Source organism: Anopheles funestus, chromosome 3RL (assembly GCF_943734845.2).
Source record: "Anopheles funestus chromosome 3RL, idAnoFuneDA-416_04, whole genome shotgun sequence".
NCBI classification, from domain to species: Eukaryota; Metazoa; Arthropoda; class Insecta; order Diptera; family Culicidae; genus Anopheles; species Anopheles funestus.
This window is the reverse complement of record NC_064599.1, coordinates 31,110,776-31,132,799: the sequence shown is the minus strand read 5'-3', so window position 1 is coordinate 31,132,799 and position 22,024 is coordinate 31,110,776. Positions and strand designations below refer to the sequence as shown.

Sequence of the window (22,024 nt, the reverse complement as noted above, 5' to 3'; positions counted from 1 at the left end):
GATGACCAACCGCTAACTGCAAGCAACAAAATTGCACTACATATATTTGTGGTTTGGCAGTGCGCTTTGGCAGCAGCGGCTGGTAGAAACCTACCATAAAAGCTTCCGTTCACTTATCACGTACAGCCAAACAAAGCGTGAAAATCATGAAAGAAAGTCAAACAAAACGGGGCAAATGATACACCGAGGACGCTTGAATGGATTTCAAACGGGTAAATGAATACCGGGTAATGGTATGCAGGGAAAATATAAGGAAACCAGAAAAAATACCTATCACTGGTGTAGTACAAACGCGCTTTTATCCGAGCCATAGCGATCGATAACTTTGCATGACGCGTTTGTTCGTCAGCGCATTCAAGTGCAGTTGGGCTGAAATGCTGCCACAGCAGATACAAAGGCAGAGATTGCACACACATACACACACACACACAGCCGATAGTATACGAAAGGGTGTGGTATGAGAGAAGGAGAAAAAAAACACCAACGCTGCATCAAAACCGAATCGAACATTGAGAGTGCATTTTTATACATCGTGCGTGCTTGCGTGCGTGAATTTTCGATCCATTAGGTAGCGTAAATGCAAACGAAAATATGAAAAAAAATAAAATGGCGTACATAAGCTCTTCCAACCCTCCTCGTAAGCATAACAACCATCGATAACGAACGAATCTGGCAACGATTGGTATGGCTACGACAAAAGCCCCCGCAATAACATGGAAAAGGTGAAAATGGCAAAAGCAATCATACGCTCACCACCCACTGGGGTGGCCCGGGATGCATCATAACTGGGAGAAAGCGTCCAGCGTCAGTGAAGGGTTTGTTTTATTAATTTCTGACTAATAATGGAGGATATTAGCTGCGATTATTGATTGTTTATTACTATTTTTTATCCAGCTGCTGCTTTTGTTTACGCTTTGCGGGTCAACCCCCGGGGGGCGGGAAATTTAGTAATGCAACCATCAATTGATGGTTTTGCGTGTCAAGCGCGTGGGTGACAGATCTACCAAGTGCTCGGAATTGGAGCTTTGTTAACACAGCGCATAAGCTTTGAAATGTTTTGCTTGTCAGTAGCCTATCAGCTAACTATTTAATACGATGCTGATGACGCTGGTTTGAAAGAGAATCAACAAAAACGCATGCAAAACCTCCACTCGAGGAAATGCTTCCAACCAGATGCATCCACTAAAATAGTAATCCGAACGTCATTAAAAAATAGGCTATTGCAAATGTGGTTCAGCAGCGTGTTTGAATGTTTGAAGCGCGTTGAAGGGAATAATCGATTTTGTGTGTGTGTTTTTTTCTACTTGCTTTTACTGTCCGGATTGTGCACCAATCGTTTGGTGTGACTTTTTGTTCTATTAGCGTGGTAATTAATACTTGCCTGATTGAATTTCAAAATAAATAAATGCTCATTAAGCAGATGGTGGTGTGACATGGTTTGAAACGTGGTGGGATTTAAACCAGTTGGAAATGAGTGAATGGAAGAAAAATAATACACAAACACACACACACACAACCACTGATGGCTCAATTTCATTGAAGTGTTGAAATGAAAACACGTGGACGCTGTATGGAATAATGATGTGCTGTATAAAACGATAGCTCATGTTTCTTGAATTTAATCGAGATTAAATATTAATCAAATGTATTGAAAATGGCACCCGCGATCAATAATAAGTCTTGAACAATTTTTTTTTTTGGTTTGCTATCCACCATTTACTGCAATAGCACGCACGGCAAAAATCTTTCATGTACATAATAATTTTGTTGATTGTTTGTAAATGGAAATTGGGAAATGGCTTGGACAAGGTAGGAAAATATTGGTTGATGTTTAATGAATAAACAAACAAAAACTCATCAAACCGACAATGAGTTGATCGATTCGACTTCGAATAGGATAAAATATAAGGTTTTGCAAATGTAAGATGAAAACATGAACAAATACATTCGATTCAATGTGAATTTTTCATTAAACTAAGTGCCAGGGATAGTTATTAGACATGGTGGGGTGGAGAAAAGCAAAAGCTTTATATTGTATGTCGCTGTTATACGGTACTATAGGTGCAATGAGAAAATATCAAGAATATGGATCAAGTGCCGCACAGCAAACAGATACACAGTTCTTAGGTGCGTTTTAAGAGAAAGTGTAGTTTTCTATTACGTGTTTTGTGTAAAATATGATTTTTTAAAATATAAAAATGATTTTCTCACCTTGTGATGAATATCACTTGAGATGAAAAAAATAATAAAAAAAAATAATAATTCCAAGGAAAACATATGTTTTGTTCTAAATTAAATATTCGTATTTAAATTGTTTTAAAAGTTAATAGAAAACTACACAATCACCTAAAAAACGCACGACAGGTGATGGTGCATATACATCGTACATTATAAATAGGAAAGATATAGCAAACAAGAATGTGCAAAGATTGATGAAAAAAAAGGTGAAGATATTAAAAACATAAATGTAGTAAATATAAAGTACATAAACAGAGCAGAACAGGGAGATAGAAACAGACAGGGCGTGTGTGTGTTTTTTTTGTGTAACAAGGAAGCTTGTGATAGTGACAGAGAAAGAAAGACAGAGAGAGAGAGAGAGAGAGTGATAGTATTGAAAAGGATTCAGAATATTAAAGAAATGAATAGTAGACATAATGTGGACGTGAGTGAGGTGTACTTTTCATTTTTATTACGTTTATATATGTAGGTCTCTGATCCAGTAGCGGTTGCATCGGTATTATAGTGAATAAACAAGAAACAGGATGTAGAGCAGTTTCGAGCTTACAATTCGTTTTTTTTTTTGTTCACTAATTTTCCCCCCCTAAAACCACGGAAAATGGGGAAGGACGAAATCGTACAGTGGCGGTGGTACAGATTTATGTCACCGAATTTGGTTTTTACATTTTTATTTCGCCATTAATTTCAGGAAACGATTGCCACCGAAATATAAGAGAGCAAAGAGAGCAAAAAAAAAAAAAAAACCCCTCGTAACAGCAATACAAAAAACCCACTTCTCGTCAGTCAGCAAAATATGAGAAGCGAGACAAAAAGGAAAATAAAATCCGTGGCATATTTGGAGAAAAAAAACCGTCTCCCCGCATCAACCCAAATGTGGAAGGCTAAATCAAAAGGAAAAAAAAAACTCTCATGCATTTTTTTTCTTTTTGCAAATGTTAAGCTTCCACTAGGCTTTCCGCCTAGCGAGCAAAACGTGGGTTTCCAATTTAGCGCGAGTCTCGGTTGATGATTAAAAGCCGCCTATTTGCTGTGTTGGCAGAGTTTTACTTTCAAACGAACCGGGCAAATGGTGAAGGGTTGGGTAGACCGATCATTTTTTTTTATTGTTGCTTCCTTCGCTTTCCATGCAGCCACGTTTTGCAGGGTGCAGTGTGCAAGTTTTTTTTCCTTTTTTTTCAAATATATGCATCACGGCAGACGATTTGCAGCTGGGATGCCGGATAGATTCATTAGAGGTTGTGTCATTATAATGACATCGTCAGCTTTGCTTGCGGGGACGGAAATAATGGAGTAACTTTTCTCTCTCTCTCTCTCTTTCTCTCTCTCTCTTTCTCTCTCTCTCTCTCTCTTGTACGTTTCCACATTTTGCTTAATCAGCATACACACACACACAAAGACGGGCAGGTAGGAAATTCTGCGGGTCGGTGACCGCTAAACGGTATAGTAATGTATCCTTTTAAGGAATTAAGTAATGCACGAGCGTAAGTAAGAAGCAAACTGTATCACCATTTTTTGTTTGTTTGTAATGCCCATCTCTACACATACATACATTACCGAGTCATTCATTCACTGTATTCCGATGCAAACCGTAACCGAATCATAGCGGTGGAACTTAATGTAAGCGACACGCGGTGCAATTTAAGGATCGGCTAGCTTTCGTGCAGCGACCTCCCCCCGGGGGGGACAACCGTACAACGGTTCTCTCGTTTGGGGGATTGGTGGGTGATTGGGGGTAGGCACATCGAACATAAGGACCGCGGTTCATTGCAGCTAGGCCTGTGCAGCTTCCTGTAAAGCTTTTCCATCTTAGCAACTACGTGAAGAGGGTGGAATGGGGTGGGGAAGGCGGACCTCGGCGGGGACAAGAGGAAAGGGCTGGCGTAGGTGCATCAACACACAGAGGCATCCGGAGGGAAAGCATGTGAGTGGAAGTGCGAGGTGGCGTGCGATGGCTGGAACGGATACCGAACCGAATTTGGTTGGAATTCGTATTTTGCTGAGCTATGAGTCGAGCTTTCACCTTTGCTATTTTTCTGTTTTTTTTTTGGCTCGCAGTTCAGAAGAAAACAATAGTTAAATATTACACACACACACATACATATATTCGGAATAAAATGCTCTTGCATTAATAAAAAAAAACAACAAATAGTTTGTGCGATGCTTGCGGATGCGTACTTTTCTGGCGTCAATTTCTGGCGAAAACAGTCCCTTTTTTTCTAAAACGCGCAAACAAAAAAAAATGAAATTGAAAAGAATGGCAACATAAAACAAGGCATTCGCACACACACACATTTACTTGTTCGAACATATAGAAGAAAGCAGCAAATTTGTGCATGTTTTCCTTTTTCTTTTTATATAAATAACACTAAATCGGACACTTTTTGGTTATGTGTTGTATTGTTTTTTTTTTCTCCTTTTAATGGAGCACACTTTTCTTGAGATTTGTTACTGTTATATTTCCCCTATCTTTTACGATGGTTGTTGAATTTAGCAACCAACTTGACTTTTTTGTTTTGCTTTTTTTTCGCCCCAAAAAAAAGGAGTGGGTTTGAACAAGGCACGACAACAAAAACCGCAACCGTTACAGCACTTGTCGCATCGTGGTTTTTTTTGCGAAACAAGTGGAATTTGCTAAGCTGGCCAAAAATGTAACCAACATCATGTTAGGTTTTTGTTTTGTTTATTAATTTTTTTCTTGCTACCGTCTTTTGCCTTGAAAGTTTTACTGCAGTTTCTGCTGGTTTTGTTGCTGCTACAAACGTCTAGATATTACTGCTGCACTGAAGTGGAAGTTTAATGTCAGTTTACTTACTAACAACACTGGTAGAAAACGTTCGGCACGAATATGTTGTTCTCCGGTAAGAAAGACAAAATGAAACATCGATACGGAAATGGGCAAAAACAGAAAATTGTTTAAGAAACGAGATATAAAAACTTCAAACAAAAAAGATAACAAGAGAAGATAGATAAAAGTAAAAATTGGTTCAGAAACATACCAAACTCAAAGACAAATGTGTGTTTATGTAAAAGCTGTGTTCTAATACTACGGAAGGGGGATTTATTTTATTAATAAAATGCGTTAGTATTAATTTTCATATTATGATGTTTTTTTTTTTTGTTTTTTTAACGTACGTAAAGTAAATAAAGCTTTAAACAAAAAACGATAATATTTTCCCATACTTTTTTTGTTTAACATTATTGAAGTTCCATAAAAGTTCATTTGTTTTTTTGTTAAGCATACTAACACCAACATAAAGAGCTGTTTTCGCTTTTAAAACGCTGCCTCTTTGTTGAACTTAAAAGGAAACTTAAAATGTTCTGAACGGGAGCTTCCATTTTTGCTACACACGTTGGCCACGATACAAATTCCATCCAAGCACCATTTCCAGCCAGCTAGCGATGGAATGAACTGAGCTATGAAATACTGTTGCAAAGGTGCACAAAAATTATGCTCGGGAGAAAGGGTTTTTCATACGGTGCTGTAAGGCAGAGAAATACATACAAACACACAGAGAGAGAGAGACATATTGCATTACGAAGCTGTGAGTACAGATCGGTCAAAATCAAACGTAAAGCTTAAATTACAGTAGCGTTTTTTTTTCTTAGGAGGTGCAAAGTGTGGCAATGGCGTTGGGGTCATTGGGCGTTCTTATTTTCGGGGCGGTTGGCGGAGGGTGATAACATTAGGTGCCTGGAAATCGTTTGCAATGGGTGTGAAGCCAGTAAACACATAGTAATTTTATTATTAAAAGAAGACATTCATTATTTCGCAGGTTGACAAACAAATACAACTTAGCTTGTGGGGAGAGGAAGTGCTCCAAAATAAAGTTGCATACAACAAGGTGTTTAGCTAATATACGTCTATACAGTGTGCTCTGGTGGTTTGCTAATATTTGCAGTACAAAAAAAGAAGGTGTAGCGCTCGTGGGTTTGGGTTTGCGGAGGCCTTCTGTTTCAAATTGCAAAAAAGTAAAACAGCTTATGAAATAATTCATACACACAAAATTAAAAAAAAAAACACAAAAAACGCGGGTGCATAAGTGCTTGCTAGTGCTGAGTTTCGGCATGAGTAACAAACGGCAAACAAAAGTGTAAGAAAACAAACACAAAATTAACCCGATTCTTTGGAAACAAAACGCAAAAAAAAATTTAATTAAATTTTTACTCCTTCGATTGTTGTTATTCAAAAGACAAAACTTGACACAAAATGGTAGGCGTATCGGATCGTATAAATATTTTTTTGTGTTAGAACACAGCTTTGCAGTAGTGTAGTGTAGTTAATTGGTTGTGTTAACGAAATGTAAATGAATCATCTATAAACTGAACTGTTGCGCATTATTACTGTGAACGTAAACAAAGTAACGAGAGAATAAAACTAACAAAACAGCACGAACGCATATAGATAGAGTGAAGAAAAAAATGTTAATAAAAAACAAATATTAAACTCTAACTAATTAAATTAATCTCATACGAAAACGGAAAGATATTATTTGACTGTATCAGCATAAAACATAAAAATCTTCCTAGAATACATTTATTATTAGTTTCATCTTCTACCATAATTAATCCTATTCGTATGTTGGTGGTTCTATAATTTTAATATAAAACATCCTTTTAATAAAAAAACATCAGTCAAACATAAGAAAAACGTTCCGAATATCTAGAAAACCAAGAATTGTATATAAATCAAGAGAAGCATTACAATATTAAAAAAAAGAAGTTCAATCACATCGGAAGCTCATAACAAAGCAAAGCAATAAAATTAAAAAAAACGAAACAAAAAACGGAGAGACAAAGTATGACACTTTGCTCCCCTGCCACTGGGTGGCAAAACTGAAGCGTAATTATAGTATTTTTTTTTTTGTTCGGTGCACAAAACAATTACCTGGTGATCGGCCGCAAACCCACTGCGTGCTAAAGCAACTGGGGAAGGGACACACAACTTTGGTGATTATATGTAGGCTTTTAAAATGCTCGCATTCGTGTTAGAATATTAATATATCAAACGGTTAATTGCTTGGCTTGCGGAAACGATAAGTGAAGGGTGGAAACGTAAAACGGGCAAAGATGAGAGACGTTTGCACAGATCACAAACTACTTCTGTATATATGTACCCCGGTTTGGGAAATGCATCCCAGCCTTTAAAGCTGTGGCAAGGACATTCAAGGTTTTTTTGTTTAACTTTACATTGGCATCCTCTAAACAGTACTGCAGTGTAAGTGTTGCAGCAGAAAACAAAGACAAAACACTAAACAAACTTCAACGGGCAAAGTATAAGGATCGTGGTAACAAAACATAACAGCAGCAGTAGTGATCGGTACGTTACGCTAGCGGAATAGGTTATATTGGTACATCATGACATTACAGTAGTATTTTGCGCTAGTACAGTTATACGTTATTACGTTTTGTAAACTCTGATTTCAATTGGCAGTTTTTGTTTTGTGGTGCAAGAAAGGCAACAACTATTTATGGCAAAAAAGGGGTGTGTAATAAATAGCATTTTTTTACTTTGTTTTCTTTTCAATTGTTTCGTGTGTGCGTGTGATTCATAGCTGGTGAGGTGAGTGGCAAAAACGAAGTGGGCGAGTTTACTTTACTTTACCTTTTACCTGTAACGACGCCGTGAACTTCACTTCGGCCGCCGGATTGCTGGCCACGCACGTATAGTCGCCGGAATGCGCCGCCGAAAGGGAGGGAATGTTAAGGAGGGACGAGTATTGATCAAGGGTGGACACGTTCGCACCGAGCAGTGTGGACAGCAGCGGATCACCGTCCTTCAGCCATTTGAGCGTTAACGGCGGGTCACCCTTGGACACGCCGCAAACGGTGCGCGTCCGCATGCCCTCGGCTAGCCCATCTTGGAACGAGAATGGCTCAATGTTTGGAGGAACTGGTAGTGGGCCAGGGTTCAAGATGTTTGTTTTGTTTTTCGCATTGTTACAAACAAATCGTAACAGTGATCGCCAGATTGATGAGATGTTGTGTTTTGTTCATATTAGTGTTCCACCGGTACCGACATTGGCAGGGTTGGTTTTAGTAACAGTAGTAGATAGTAGCAGAAGTAATAGTATTGATGATGATGTTTTGATGATAGTTGTAGTAGTAGTAGTAGTAGTAGTAGTAGTAGTAGTAGTAGTAGGCACAACCCAAAAATTCAACATGTGACAACCGAAGAGCGACAAGAGTGAGTGTCGGAAAGGAAGGAAAAAGAAACGAGAAAGAAAGAAAGAAACGAAGAAAGAACACGTGAGTCAGCATTTGGTACGATACAGTTACCATTAACCAACAGCGACTGATGGCCTTCAGTTTCGGCGGCCGTGTTGCGAACCACGCACGAATAGTTGCCGGTATGATCGGCGGACAGATTCTCGATCAGCAGGATCGAGTTGTACTGGTCGACCTGCGTCACGGACATGCGCTGGGTAGGATCGATCGGTCGGCCATCCTTGCGCCAGGTGATGGTCAGCGGTATATCGCCCTTGATGACGGAACAGGTAATCGATGCCCGATCGCCAACGTTCAGCGAAAGGATGGACGAATGGAACGGGTTCAACTTGGGCGGAACTGCAAATGGTTCATGCGGTAGGAAAGTGCGATTACTACAATGTGTTGGCATTAGTTGAACATCCTTTCCCGTGGGCATGACCCTTCCTTTTTTGGGGGGAGCACTTCCTTGGTCCCTCGTACAGTGCGCTAGATGGAACGGCTAGATGGAAAGACACTAAAAACGATTAGTACACAATTGCCGCCAGGGCAATACTAACCTATGACCGCTACTTCGCCGCTACGTCTCGCACTGTGACCCTGTTTGTTCCGTGCCCAGCAGGTGTAGACACCGGAGTCGAGCGATTTCTGCACCTCCTTAATCTCGAGCGTACCGTCCGACTGTACCTTTTGGCGCATATCTTCCGGCAGCTCACGGCCACCCCGTTCCCAGTGAATTTCTTCAATCGGATAGCCTGCTACGGGACACTTCAGATACAGTGTATGACCGGCTACGGCCGTCACCTTCGGTATGAGGCGAATGTACGGTAATCCTGTCAATTGCATTACAGTGTAGTTAACGAGATGTGTCCAAATCCATTGAACCTGCCCTTAAAACTTACCATAGATGTTAAGCCGGGCGGAGTGTGACGTTTTACCGGCACGGTTTTCCGCGGCACATGAATACTCGCCACCGTCCTCTACCATCACGTGGCTAATGTTGACGTGACTGATGACATCCCCGTGCACGGTTACGTACTGACCGATCATGAACCTGTGCCCAAACGAAAGTGAAAACAGTAGGGTGTAGCTCAACGAACTTTTAAGCTGTTTAAAAGCTGATTAATGTGTCGCCTGCTTCTTGCGAGTAGTAGCAATCAACTAATACCGGTCGAAACTTGTCAAACTTTGCATTTAATAAGCGGAGTAGATTCGGAAACGTTAACTGAAATTAAATGTTACTTCTTGTGTGCAGGACCTGTTTTTGGTGGGGTAAGGGGATCCATCCCTTCCCCACGCTAACTTGTGCGGTAACTAATTAAGCGTTCGAATAGACGACAACGACGACGATGACTCTCGCTCGATATATAGGCAAATGTGCCAGTGCCCACACCCGCTAATACAACCGAATGGCCTCCTCCAAAAACCACGATGTACCGCAAACCGATTTCGGGCTGGTAGAAGTTAATTTAAAGTCGGGTGTTTTTGGGTACCGCAAAAGCGCAAAATATTCACACCCAGTCACAAAACTTTCCCAGTTCCCATCCAAAACCTCCCCCCCGACAACAAATTGTCACATCCCGCACCATCGGTCTCTACCAGCTTTTAAGCTCACAATAAGGGGAAGGCTTTCATGCCAAAAAAGGTGTCGCTTGGTCGGGTATGGTTTTGTGTGTTTTCGGGACATCCTGATCCTCATCCTACGCTTACGTGTCTGCTAAAAGTGCAAATGAACGGTATGGATGAAGTTATGAAGAAGAACCCACCGAACCGAATCGTTTCATACGTGAGCGTATGTTTTGTGGTCGAGTGTCTAGTATGGTATGGCCATCGGGGGCGAGGTGACTGTCGTCATCACCTGAGACAGCTTTGACTGGTTTGAGTTCTGGCTGTAAAAAGGGGGTAACGTGTAAAGATGAAATATTTAAGTTTAATCCAGTATCCCATTATAATTGGATCTTCGGTTGTGCTGTCGCTGGAGGATATTTACTGAGGGTGTTCTGTGACGCTACCAGGCTGTAACCGGGCGAAGGTTCTTGCGATGCACGAGCTCGGCATTGACGCTAGAGTGCGCTTGCGGTTGCGAAAGATGGCAAAACCTGGGTGTCATAAGATGCGAGGTTATGTGGAGACAGATGAAAATGTTGCTGTCTATTATTAGCTGTGCTGAGCGGCAAGTCAACTCTTCCTCCAACAGCCAAGGGTTGTCTGTCGTGTTCGCTCAAAGTTATCCCCCCTTTTTGGCGTCACGCAGAGACAAGCGTTTTGGGGCGCTTGCTTGGAGAATTTAAATTAGTTTGCAACTTTTGCCAACACCGATTTCATGTTTGACTTTACTTGCTACCTTTTTGCACACGGCGGAGGAGTTTTGCCGTGGTATGCCAGGGAGGTATAGTCATTTCTTTGTGAACGTTGAAGGTTTTTTTTTCATTCTCTCACTTCTTACCAAAGACTTGAGGAGACTTGAGGAGACTTGAGGAGACGAGATTCGGATGGCGTGAAGGAAATCTTTCTTGAAGTGAAAAATATTCTACGGTCCTACCGGGATAGCATTGTGAATGTTTCACGAAAATGACAACGACGTGTACTAACCTTGTCAGCCGTGGTTCATTGTTGTAGATTGTCTTTTTCTTTGGCAACGTAAAACTTAGTCTACTGCCACCATTTGTATTGCACCGTTTCGCGCTTGGCAATCGTAAGAAATCTGACTATCTAACTGACTGTATGAGTGAAGAACAAAACAAAACCAAACAAAAAAAACCCCTCTTACAGATTCACAGATTGGTTTAGGTCGCCGGGAACATCAACAGCCAACACGAAGCACCAGTCTTCCGGTTGCGTTGATCGTGAAAGTTTGCAGTGCGCGAAATGTGCAAGAAATACGCCGTATGCCATTGTACCCTTTCGTTCCGCAAAACCCTGGTTGCAAAAGTTTCACAAACGACGGACCAACTTGCCATTGCCATTGCTGCCGTGTATGGTGCTTGTGCAAGTGCCACGTTTTGCACAATGACTTCGATTAAGTTTTTCTCATGAATTCCCTATCGCTTCATTGTTGGATTGAAATTGTCGGCACGCTTCCGGTGGACACATCGTTGAGCTTTGTGACGTGACAAAATATATGCGACACCGTGCATAATTTCCAGTATAAATGGTTCCGCCGAACGGTGCCAACGGTGTGATGATAATAATGATGTTGATTATGATTACACAGCTATTAGCAGCATGAGCGTTGGCTTTGGGGACGGGATGCAGATCATAGCATAGATGCAAAATTTAACCAGTGGAATTGTTGGTGCGGGGAAACAATTAAAAGCCTTCGAAACTAAGTGAAATGGAGTCATTAAGCATGGAGTTAATTGAACAAGAAGATCATCGGATTTGTTTGACTTTTTGTTCGCACTGTTGGTGTTGCAATTTTTTTTGCAAATGGATTCAATGCAGATAAGTTACATTAAAGATACTGTATCAATTAACTTTCAAAGAATCTCTACAACGGATCATGTTCTCTACCACTACTGAGCTACTCAGCAAAGATCAGGCATCATGATCAAATAACTTGAAAGGCGAAAAGCTGTTGAAAAGATTTTTCAATTCTAAAGTGCAAAATTTCAGTAGAAAACATAGATGGACGATAATTTTGAAAATATTGTCCAACATTAACCTCCACCCCTTTTATACTATTTATTGCCTAATTACGCTCAGCCACATGTTGCTCGTGTGGCACAGAAAACCCATCGTTCGATTTACATTCTATAAGCAGTAAATTGGAAGAAATTTAACGCCACAATAAAAAATGGCTATTGGGGAACAATTTTGCAAGCAATGAAGGTTACTTAAAATAATTTAAACCACCATTCATTACAGTCCATTTCGTGCCGAGGAACGTGTTTGCAACCCGGAAAGCACATGGAACCTCTCTTAGGGTTGTCGTACCAAAATAGTGTCGAATATTAACAAGCAGTAGCATCCTATCGTTGCACTTCCGCTTTTCCACATTTCCGCCCGCCCTTTTCGAATGGAAGCAAGTTGTGTCGTTGTGCAAGCATGTGTACCAGTTTATCAGCTGCACACCATGCTCTAAGGCGCTCGTTTGCGCCAGGGTTGTACGCTCGAACGGAAACACGGAAACAGGCACGTCCTTCAGTGCCTGGTATGTATCGTTTCTTGTCTCTTGCATGGGCTGCAGATAAAAAGTTTATCGCAGCGAGAAACACTTTCGCGTGATGGAGAAATGGTCGAAGGGCGAGAAAAGGATGTGTGGTTTGGGGGGATTTTGAACAGAATAAAAAATAGTTTCATGTACTGCCTTTACGGGTACAAGGTACCACATATTGGGCTGATCGATGTGAAAATGGTTTGGGTTTTTCCTTCTTTTTTTGTTTTTTTTTTTTTTGGTCAGACATCCTTGTGCACTGTTGAGAGGAAGGAAGCTTTTTAAGGAAGGAAAGTGCTACTAACATAACGAACTACTATCAGTTGTGTGTAGTTTTATGTTTGGCACCGCTCGGGTGTAGGCTCCCAAGAGGCTTATGTCAAGGATATTGTATGTGGGACAGCGTCGTAATCGTATTGAAATTTATGTCACACATTGATAGGAGTTTAGTTTTCAAAAAGTAAGCAACGAATACGATGAGGTATCCGAACCGGTTTTATGCAACACATATCAATTTAGTGTATAAAAATGTTTATATTTCCATGTTTATAAGTATTGGTCACAACATGCTACCATTTCACTGACAACTAGGGGAAAATTTTTGAACCGATCCAATGATGATGGATGAAGTATTTGATTTTTCCAGGAGACTGATGTACGACGGTATTTTATTTAATTTAATAATACTTGCGAGTAGTAGCGAGGTCCACGGAATGCGACAAGGCATGAAGAACTTTCCATTGCCCATTTCTTTCTTTAACAAATGACGAACTAAGCCTTCAAAAATTGTTAAGTTTCGGCGCGATCTAATGATCTACCTATCTGCCTTTTTTGTAAAACTGAAGTCTAAAAGTCCAAGGACCGGAATAGGACCAAAATAAGTAGTACTCGAAAAGTGCAAAGTGCCGAGTCTGGAAGACTTTCCCATTCCCAACGGTGTGAAAAAATCACGTGTGCTAGGTGTATGCAATGGCAAAAAATTCATCGATTAATCAGGAATATCAGCGAAAACAAAATAAATGGCTTGAATTCCTAAAGTTTTTTTTTACCTAAAGCCCGATTATCCTTCAGGTTTACTCGATTCTTTCGTGTTGCTACCATTTCAGTCCTATAAACTCTCCAATGATCTGATTTTTACTAATAAATTTTATCAGTGCCATATATAGGAAAGCGTTGGAAACTAACTGGTTAATCTAATTTTATTACTAAAATATGATATGTATTCCAATTTTGTTTCGTTTTTGCTTCATTCCAAAAGTTATCCAGTCCTCCCTAGCAAGGACTGGCTATCTGGCTACGTGGTAAAAATAAGTCTAGTAGTGCAAAAATGGCCGACATGACCTCTTTTAATAATAACGTATATAGTATAATAATAATATGCTGATAATAGCAAGTGAACAGCGCACATATATATTTCTTATTTCCTTCTTGAGATGATCCTCAAAACCCACAGCCAAAAAGAAAAAAAAAACCGGAACACATCCACTAGCTTTAATTAAAGAATATACTTCCCGTCTAAACCATCGCATTAACCTCGATAAGCTGTGTTCGCGAAGTTTATTAAACTTCATTTTTGTTGCGCACATTTCGATACACCAAATTACCGGATTACAAGACATTGTTCCACAAACAGTGCTCTGCTCCTCCGTTTGCATTACCTTCACCAGCAATTCCGGACCGGTTGTTGTTGTGTTTATGAAAATATTTTCCCAAACACCGTTTAGCATTAACCGCACAAAACGGTGCGAAAGGCACGGTAGGCAAAAAAAAAAAGGCATGTACCTGCTATATGCAGGTTTGTTTCTGCAAATATAGGGCGCGATGTGGTGATTCCCCTCGTTTCGGAAAATATCTTAACAGCTCAACAGTTTGGCTAGGATAGATCCGGTTCTGCGCTTGTTCGGTCTTACCTACCCAAACCCCCGAAAACATAAAACAGCACAACCGGAAAGGTGCAAAGTGTTGAACGAGTGTTTTCCTTCGGTCACGGATTATGTACCATCACCGGGTTGGTGGTACGGTTGGTCGGAGGTGTAATTAAATTATCATGCTGAAATATTCCGTTACATTTCATTTTACGCATCCAGCGGGATCGCAAACTCGCTCATTTCGAAACACTGAAGCGAGCCATGAAACCGCTCGCCGAGGCATTTGAAACACCTTTTTTTTTTGCTACCTTCTACCTCTAAAGGATGTTTGTGTGGGGTAGAAGTAGAAAGCAAAAAAAGGACACCACACAACGGCGGAAGGTAGTGGAAATAGACGCCGGTGGGGGTGAGTGGAAGTTGTCAGAAAACAAATTGAATTTAGCAGAGGCTAGATTTTAACGATTATACGATTAAAATTTGCCACGGTAAATTGTCACTCGCCAAATGCGCGGAGACCACCCCGTTCCAGTGTGCCTGGGCCTTGATAGACATTCAACGAATGAAACAGATTGATGCGGAAATTAGGCAACACAGCCACCTCCGTAAGACACACAGTGGTCCACAGGAGACAGAGATGCTATCAAGTTAAGTAATAGATGGTCTAGTGGAATCACCCTCCCCCTTCCCCCAGCAGCCCCAAAAATTCGTTTAAAACACGTCTTTAATTGTGCAAAGTGTTATTAATCGTTAATTTGATTTTTATTCTCCAACACCATGGGGTTTGCGGGTTAGATTTATTGCAGACGGTTTGCAGAACTGTTTGTCGTAATTTTAAGATACAGAAGAAGAGAGAGAGAGAAAAAGAGCATAAGAGAAGGATATAGGAAGGTTTTAATTTCATTCCCAATACAATGTTTGGTTGTGCTTTATTAAAATGAAGGGGGTGCTGCTTAATTTCTCTGCTACCGGTTCATTAGGCCTGTGATGACTCAGATCGAGCGCACCCAAAAGCCCATCAATCAATCAACCACAGATCAAATGGCACTTAAGTGTGACCCTCGTCAGGGTTGTGCTCACAGCACGAGAAGAAAGAGCTCCGGCAAGCAAGGCAAGGAAAAACCTTGGTGTGAACCCGGTGTGAAGCCTTCATTTTTCAGGACGAGCTTTTGAATGTGTGTCTAACGTTCGTGTGGATGTATGTTTAAACTTTTTTTTTTCATTGGGTACCAGCCTTCATTTTTACCGTTCGTTCCTTACATTCATTATACGTTTGAATCAACTGCAGCAGCACGCTACAAACTGACAGGACACAAGAAAAACATCCCCAACGTCCACCTCATAACGCTGTGTGCGCTCGATCGATCAAAATGAAACTCATGAAATGAAGCCGTTCGGGGCGAATCTGTGACGATGTTTCGGAGTATCCAAGAAGCAAAAAAAAGGCTGGAACTCCCACCCACTCACTCAGCAGCCGGAACGTTTACTGTGGTCACGTTCCGAACGGGCCACATCATGGAAAAGTCATTAATTTAGGATTCGCTGTCCATGAGCAACATGAGTTTCTAAGTTTGCCGTTACTGGAGAAGGTTAAGCTTTGCCGGAGCTTACTAGCAGGGCGGAAGCATACTTCTTCGTGTCCGTTACTCGGACGTCCATGTCCATGGTTTGGTATGGACAGGGAGTGAAACTTCAATAAACACAGCACATTCGTGGTGTGCTGCGAGGAACGTTTGAACAGAAACTAATTAATCACAATAGTCCATCCACACGCTTCGCGGTTCCGTTCGCGGGGGGAACTTACTCCGTGTACTTCGGTTTCGGATTCGATATCCGGCAACCGGAAACTTAAGGCAATGCGGAAAGCATTCCAATCCATCGGGTGTAGCGTGAAGCGAAGAATTGGTGAAGCGATTGAAGTGAACGGACCAAATCCATCTTCCTGATCCATCCAATCGTTCGCGCATGTCGGACAAACCCGTGGCGAAACTTCGGTACATGATGGGTTAAAGGGGCCGGGGTAGGGACCACCGGTCGAAGATTGATTTCCATACGAACTAATAAATTTTATTTGATTTAGAATCCATTTGGGAAAACCGGGATCACCGATATAGCATGGTATCGCTTGGGAAATGTTTACGGCGAGGGTGTTTAAGGTGTTTTAGTTTTCTTTTCTCAAGTTAGGCTATATTTTGAAGAGTTACAAAAAAGACAAGAATAATGTTGAAAGTTGCCATATCATTCGTTATGTGAAGCGACGTTTTTGGTTGGTATATGAAAGATTATGTTAGAAGAATGGTTTTGGTTGTTGGAAATATTATTCAATCTCAATTGTACCTTACGTACCAACTTGGATAAAAATTCCTCAACCAACTGGGTTTTATTATTATATATTTTATACTGCTTATTTTAATATAATACATCACACAATGGCAAATCGTGATCGTATACACACACACACACACCGGAAGGTTAATGTGCTTTGTGCTTCCCTTTGCCTAGCGTTACCTGTCCGTACCGTGTCCGCGTACCGTGATAAAAACGGATCAACTAGCGCGGTAACGCATCGAGCGCACCATCCGGCGCACAAGATGCCGTTAAATGATGCCTGCCGGAAGTTGGCAAAGGCAAGAAGGAAATTAGAAAAAATGATTCCGTAGTAAAAAAAAAAGACCCGTCCCCATTCTCGGCACCGTTACGACTTTGCTGGGGTCGACGATGGCAAAAGGTCCTGGCGCTGGTATCGGTGCACCCAATGTATAAACGAACGTTGGCAGTGGGCATGGTTCGGATGGAGATGTTCCGAAGAAATGGTGAACGGGGAACGATAGGGAAACGCAAGTTAAGAGGGAAAAAATTGAATCCCATCCCAACCACTCAAAACGCCCCGTCAATGTCTGCTACAGCAAACATGAAGATAAACGAGATTATTCAAATACGGCCACGGGAAAATGAGAAAATGTGAAATAGAAATGAATCGTGGTTGTGGTGAAAATGGGGAGGGGGTAGGGAACCATAGCGAGCAGGGCGGAGGAGGGGTTGTTAGGGTGGGGTTGTGAAAATCCTTTCTATTTAACCATAACCTTTTTCCTCGGTGTGAGGTTTGAGTTTGATGGAAATACGAAATATTTTTTGGTGACCAAATCAAACATACCGACGGCCCATGTGGTTGGCAACGTAGCGTGCCAGTTTATTTATCGTACTCTATAAAGAGCTAGCAAAGCTTCTCTTTATTTTTTAATCGTTTATTTCATTTGCTTTTTAAACCTATAAACAAGTTTAAAGGGTATGATAACGATGTAGATATATTGATGTGCTGTTTAAATATTTTTCTAAATGTAAGTTACATTAAATTAAGTTAGTCAAAAACTTAATAGAATTTACATAAAGCCTATTTATCTACAGAAATTAAATGCACAAAAATAATTTAACTTTGTTCACACGAATGTTGAGAGAAAATGGAAAGCCGAAATCGTAATCGAAGCGTTTACGGGTTCGCCAGTGTTGTCAAATCATATTAATATCTGTATTAAGCTGCTGTTCATGCAATTGTTCTTTTCTAATGGTATATTTTTATAACAAAATTTTCACAAGGAAGAAAATCATTTATAGAAATACGGTGAAAAAAAATCGTAAGTCTATCTCTTAGGTACAGACGATTATAAAAAAAATTCATGAAAGATTCATGAATCTCTACAAATCATCAAGGATGATTTTCATCACCGTTGTTGAATGTAATATAAAATACGTAAAACCTTGATTTTTTCGAGAATCATGAATCTTTACAATAGAGATGAAAAAACAATTCCTTTGATTTAAAAATTCATTTAGGTTCGCGAATCAGAATCAGATTCATCCAACACTGCTGGTAGACCCTTTAAAATGAGCTTCAAATACAACATTATAACTTGAAAGGAAACCATGGCTTCCGGGCAGGTTTAACATTCACCCATCCCTCCCTACACCAATTTAGTCCGTAGATTAGTTAAATATACTTCTCAGGAAAATAATTGCTTTTTTTGTGTGAACGACAGTAATCGGTATGTGCCTTTACCTGCCGTTTGTCGGTAGCGGAAATCCATCCAGCGTCCAGGAGATTTGTGGCGTTGGGTTTCCCTGGGCCGAACATTTGAGCGAAACGGCCGGTCCGGGCTGAAGCGTTTGTTCGATAAAGCTGTACACCAGTGAAGGTGGTGCGTCTGCAAAGAAAAAAAAAACATGACTCAAAATGAGAAAAGCACAACACCATCAAACGGGTCCACGGGTAATAATTATCATAAATAAGTTGGTTTCGTTGAAGGTGCGAGATGGGCCAAAAAATGTGATGGCCAAAAAACCTGGTTTCATTTTGGGGGGGACACACGCCGTACGAAATTGTCGGTGCTATGTGTTTCGGTGTGGAAATAATTTGTGGTTTGCAAAAACCGCACCATGGCAGGAAATTACCGGTCGAAGGATACGACAAACATGAGAAACCTCACCTCTATTTAGGTGTGTGTGTTTTTCTCTCCTCTCTCCTTTTAGTATTCGTTTTGCATTTCTTCTTCGGTCGAAATGTGTTTAATCTTTTGCTAACGCTAAACCGGCGCGCTCCATTTTGCCTCCCAGCATTGTGGAAGGTGTTAATAAATCCACCTCACCAGTTTGGTAGGAAAAATTATACCCATTATAAAAAACAAACACACAGCCGTGAAGAAACAACACAAAAAATGTTATACTACAGCAAATACACAGCCAACAACGCTTGTCCCGCAGATGGAGACAACAAACGCAAATTTACGCGTGTCTGACCCTTGGCAAATCGGGCAAATGTTTACCATTGGAACGGAATGGAAACGGGCGACACGTTGTAGTAGTTATTCGGGTTTGGTTCACGCTACTCAGAGAATGTTTAGCGGAATGGGAAGAGTGAACTTTGAACAAAAATGTCCTACCATTATTGAGCGTTAAAAAAGAATACGAAACTTCGCTTTCGTCGTTCAATTTGTGAAGCAAGGAAAGGAATTTAAAAATCCCTGCTTTAGCGAGGTCGCGTTAAATATCTGCCAACCGGTAGTGGGAGATTATTAAAACGAACGTAAAAATGTAAAATGTGAAAATGAATTCCGGCATGAGTTGACCGAAAGAGGGGAACTAGAAAACATAAAAAAAATCATAACGCAAAAAGATCATTTCCGGAATCCGTTTTTTTAACCTTCCCTCCAAAGTATTTCGCTGCTCGCTGGGTTTTGAATACTCGGTTAATCTGATTACCTTCTTAATAACCGATGGCGTTTAATGGGTTACGGAGCTAATTTTGGGTAACGTACCGTAAGACAGTGCACGCAACCTAATCAAACTGATCTCCATTCTTCGGTGACGGCTAACGGTCGTTACTCAACGGTCGTTATCCCATTATTGAACTGTACCTACCTCCTAGCTGCAGTTCGGCGGAAGCTTGAAAAGAATCACCTTCCTGTCGACGTACCACACACTGATACATGCCCTTGTCTTCGCGCGTTACACCGGTCACCTGTAGCGTATCACCGACCCGTCCGGAGCTGGGCAGTTGGCGGCCATCTTTGAACCAGGTGATATGTTGCGGACCGGCCGACATTCCGTTGGCAGTGACGAGACAGCGAAATTCGGCCGTCCCACCCATATGCACACTGAGCACGTTCGGTGTAATTTCCACGTGGATCGGTGTCGAGACGGTAAGCCGCAGATCGGCACTGGCTTCACCACCCGCATTCGATGCGGAACATTTATACACACCACCGTCCTCGGCGGTGACGGCTTCGATCGCCAGGACTGGACCGAGCAGTCGTATCCGTGGACCGGACGAGACGGGAATTGGTTCGGGCCCGTTGTGCGTGTACCATCTGGGAAAAGAATGCAAGCAGTAAAATATTAATCAATTTTCAATTTTATATTTTTTATATATTTAGAAATCAATTTTATATTTTTAATATATTAAGAAATTAATTCAGATATTTAGATATCTTTCAAAAGATCATATTTATTACAATGGCACATGTATTTTAGTTAGAAGTTAATCTAACCATTATAACTATAATATTATTGTTCAGTTTGTGAATGAAACGGGAATGATTCCAGTACAAAGGGATAAACACTGACTCATTCCCATTCTCAACAGTACCCAAGCGCTTACGGGTGAATTTGGTGATTCGGTTGAACTTTCCAATAAAATCACTTGTTAGGTAAACATCTGACTTTAATGTGAATTTTCTATCGTGCATTATTACTGAGAATTTTCTACATCAATCCATAATGTATTGTTTTACATTTGTTGGTTTCACGTGAAAAAGGCTTCACATGTTTCGAGCTCTTCGGCAATCAAATAAAACAATTTCCGGAAATGTCGACTAACGTAAAACCAACTAACTTTACGCTTGAAAAATGAATGGAAAATGGTTAATAAATAGCCGAATCGAGATTTATTCGAGTCATATTAATGCGAAAATAAACCTCAACTGCATCGTGAGCCAATTCGAATGGAAAGTTCTCAGAAATTCTGGCTTTCGAAGGCCTCAGGCACCCTTCGAATTCATATCATATTTTCGTATCGAAACAGCACACCTAGTGCAACATATGATCTAGTTAGAGTAACTCCGTCACTACATGCTTAGCAATTGTCGCGTTTGCGAAGGAAACGCGTTGCGAAACGTGATGTTTATACCGACATTGTTGAAGCAAGTTCAACATACCAGTAATAAATTCATTAACACAATTATTTGAGTGAAAAGAAACTTATTTCAACCAATTCGCATTAAAATAAATCAATTTATGAAATTTTGCTAAATTTCCCAAAAAAAACTAAGGCTATAGCTTTAGAAGTTTGGCATATTTATAGTTTTTTTTTTTTGAGAAATGTCCACGAGTTAAGATTTTTTTTTCGAATTAACAGCCATTCTTCTGTTTTAAAAATATTATTTACATTCACAATAATTATATACAACTTCTACGTACCTTAAAAAATAAAACTCACTCGATTTTTTTAACATTAAATTTTTGCAAAATTTTTCTGAATCGCGTTCACAAACGCGACAATTGCTAAGTGTTTAGTGATGGGGTAACATATGAAAAGCTGTCTTTAATATCAAGCTATGACTTTTTAAAGAAATATATGTATATTGATTTTTATGAAACTCCAATCATAAACATTTATGCAATACATAAATTGTCTTCTTTCGGCGACTTTAAACCCTTTAATTTTTTTTGGGCTAATTTTACTAAACATAAACACTAACATTTTGTAAAAATAGACTTAAAATAAATTGACATAAGACATTAAACCAAATATGTAGAGGTATTGTTCCTATGCTTAACTTTGATGATCTTTATATTTTTCCTAAGAACGTTATATCCTTGATATTTTGTTTTTTTTGTTAAGAGTTTAATATTATGCTTGTTTTTTACTACAATAATACTCTCATTTGTTTTTTTTTAATGTTTTGACTCTCCAAAATGGAACCGATCAATGACCTTCAATCATACTAGACAACATCCGGAGTCAAGACACAAGATCAAGGGACACCAATCCCTTGCATAATAATTACAA

General features: G+C 40.2%; 1 protein-coding gene across 5 annotated transcripts in view; it reads right to left on the bottom strand.

The window, feature by feature from the left end:
• The window catches only part of LOC125770927 (Down syndrome cell adhesion molecule-like protein Dscam2), a 369,720-nt gene that overhangs the window by 277,740 nt on the left and 69,956 nt on the right, over nucleotides 1-22,024 (bottom strand). For 3 of the 5 annotated variants that reach the window (XM_049441010.1, XM_049441009.1, XM_049441011.1), the window contains exons 6-10: nucleotides 19,876-20,324; nucleotides 18,518-18,662; nucleotides 9,345-9,496; nucleotides 9,003-9,275; nucleotides 7,841-8,128 (exon numbers count right to left, since the gene is read on the bottom strand). In XM_049441010.1, coding sequence (XP_049296967.1) covers nucleotides 7,841-8,128; nucleotides 9,003-9,275; nucleotides 9,345-9,496; nucleotides 18,518-18,662; nucleotides 19,876-20,324 — 1,307 coding nt within the window. Of the gene's footprint in view, nucleotides 1-7,840; nucleotides 8,129-8,514; nucleotides 8,803-9,002; nucleotides 9,276-9,344; nucleotides 9,497-18,517; nucleotides 18,663-19,875; nucleotides 20,325-22,024 lie in introns of all 5 variants that reach the window. The other 2 variants (XM_049441012.1, XM_049441008.1) reach the window with 1 other exon arrangement.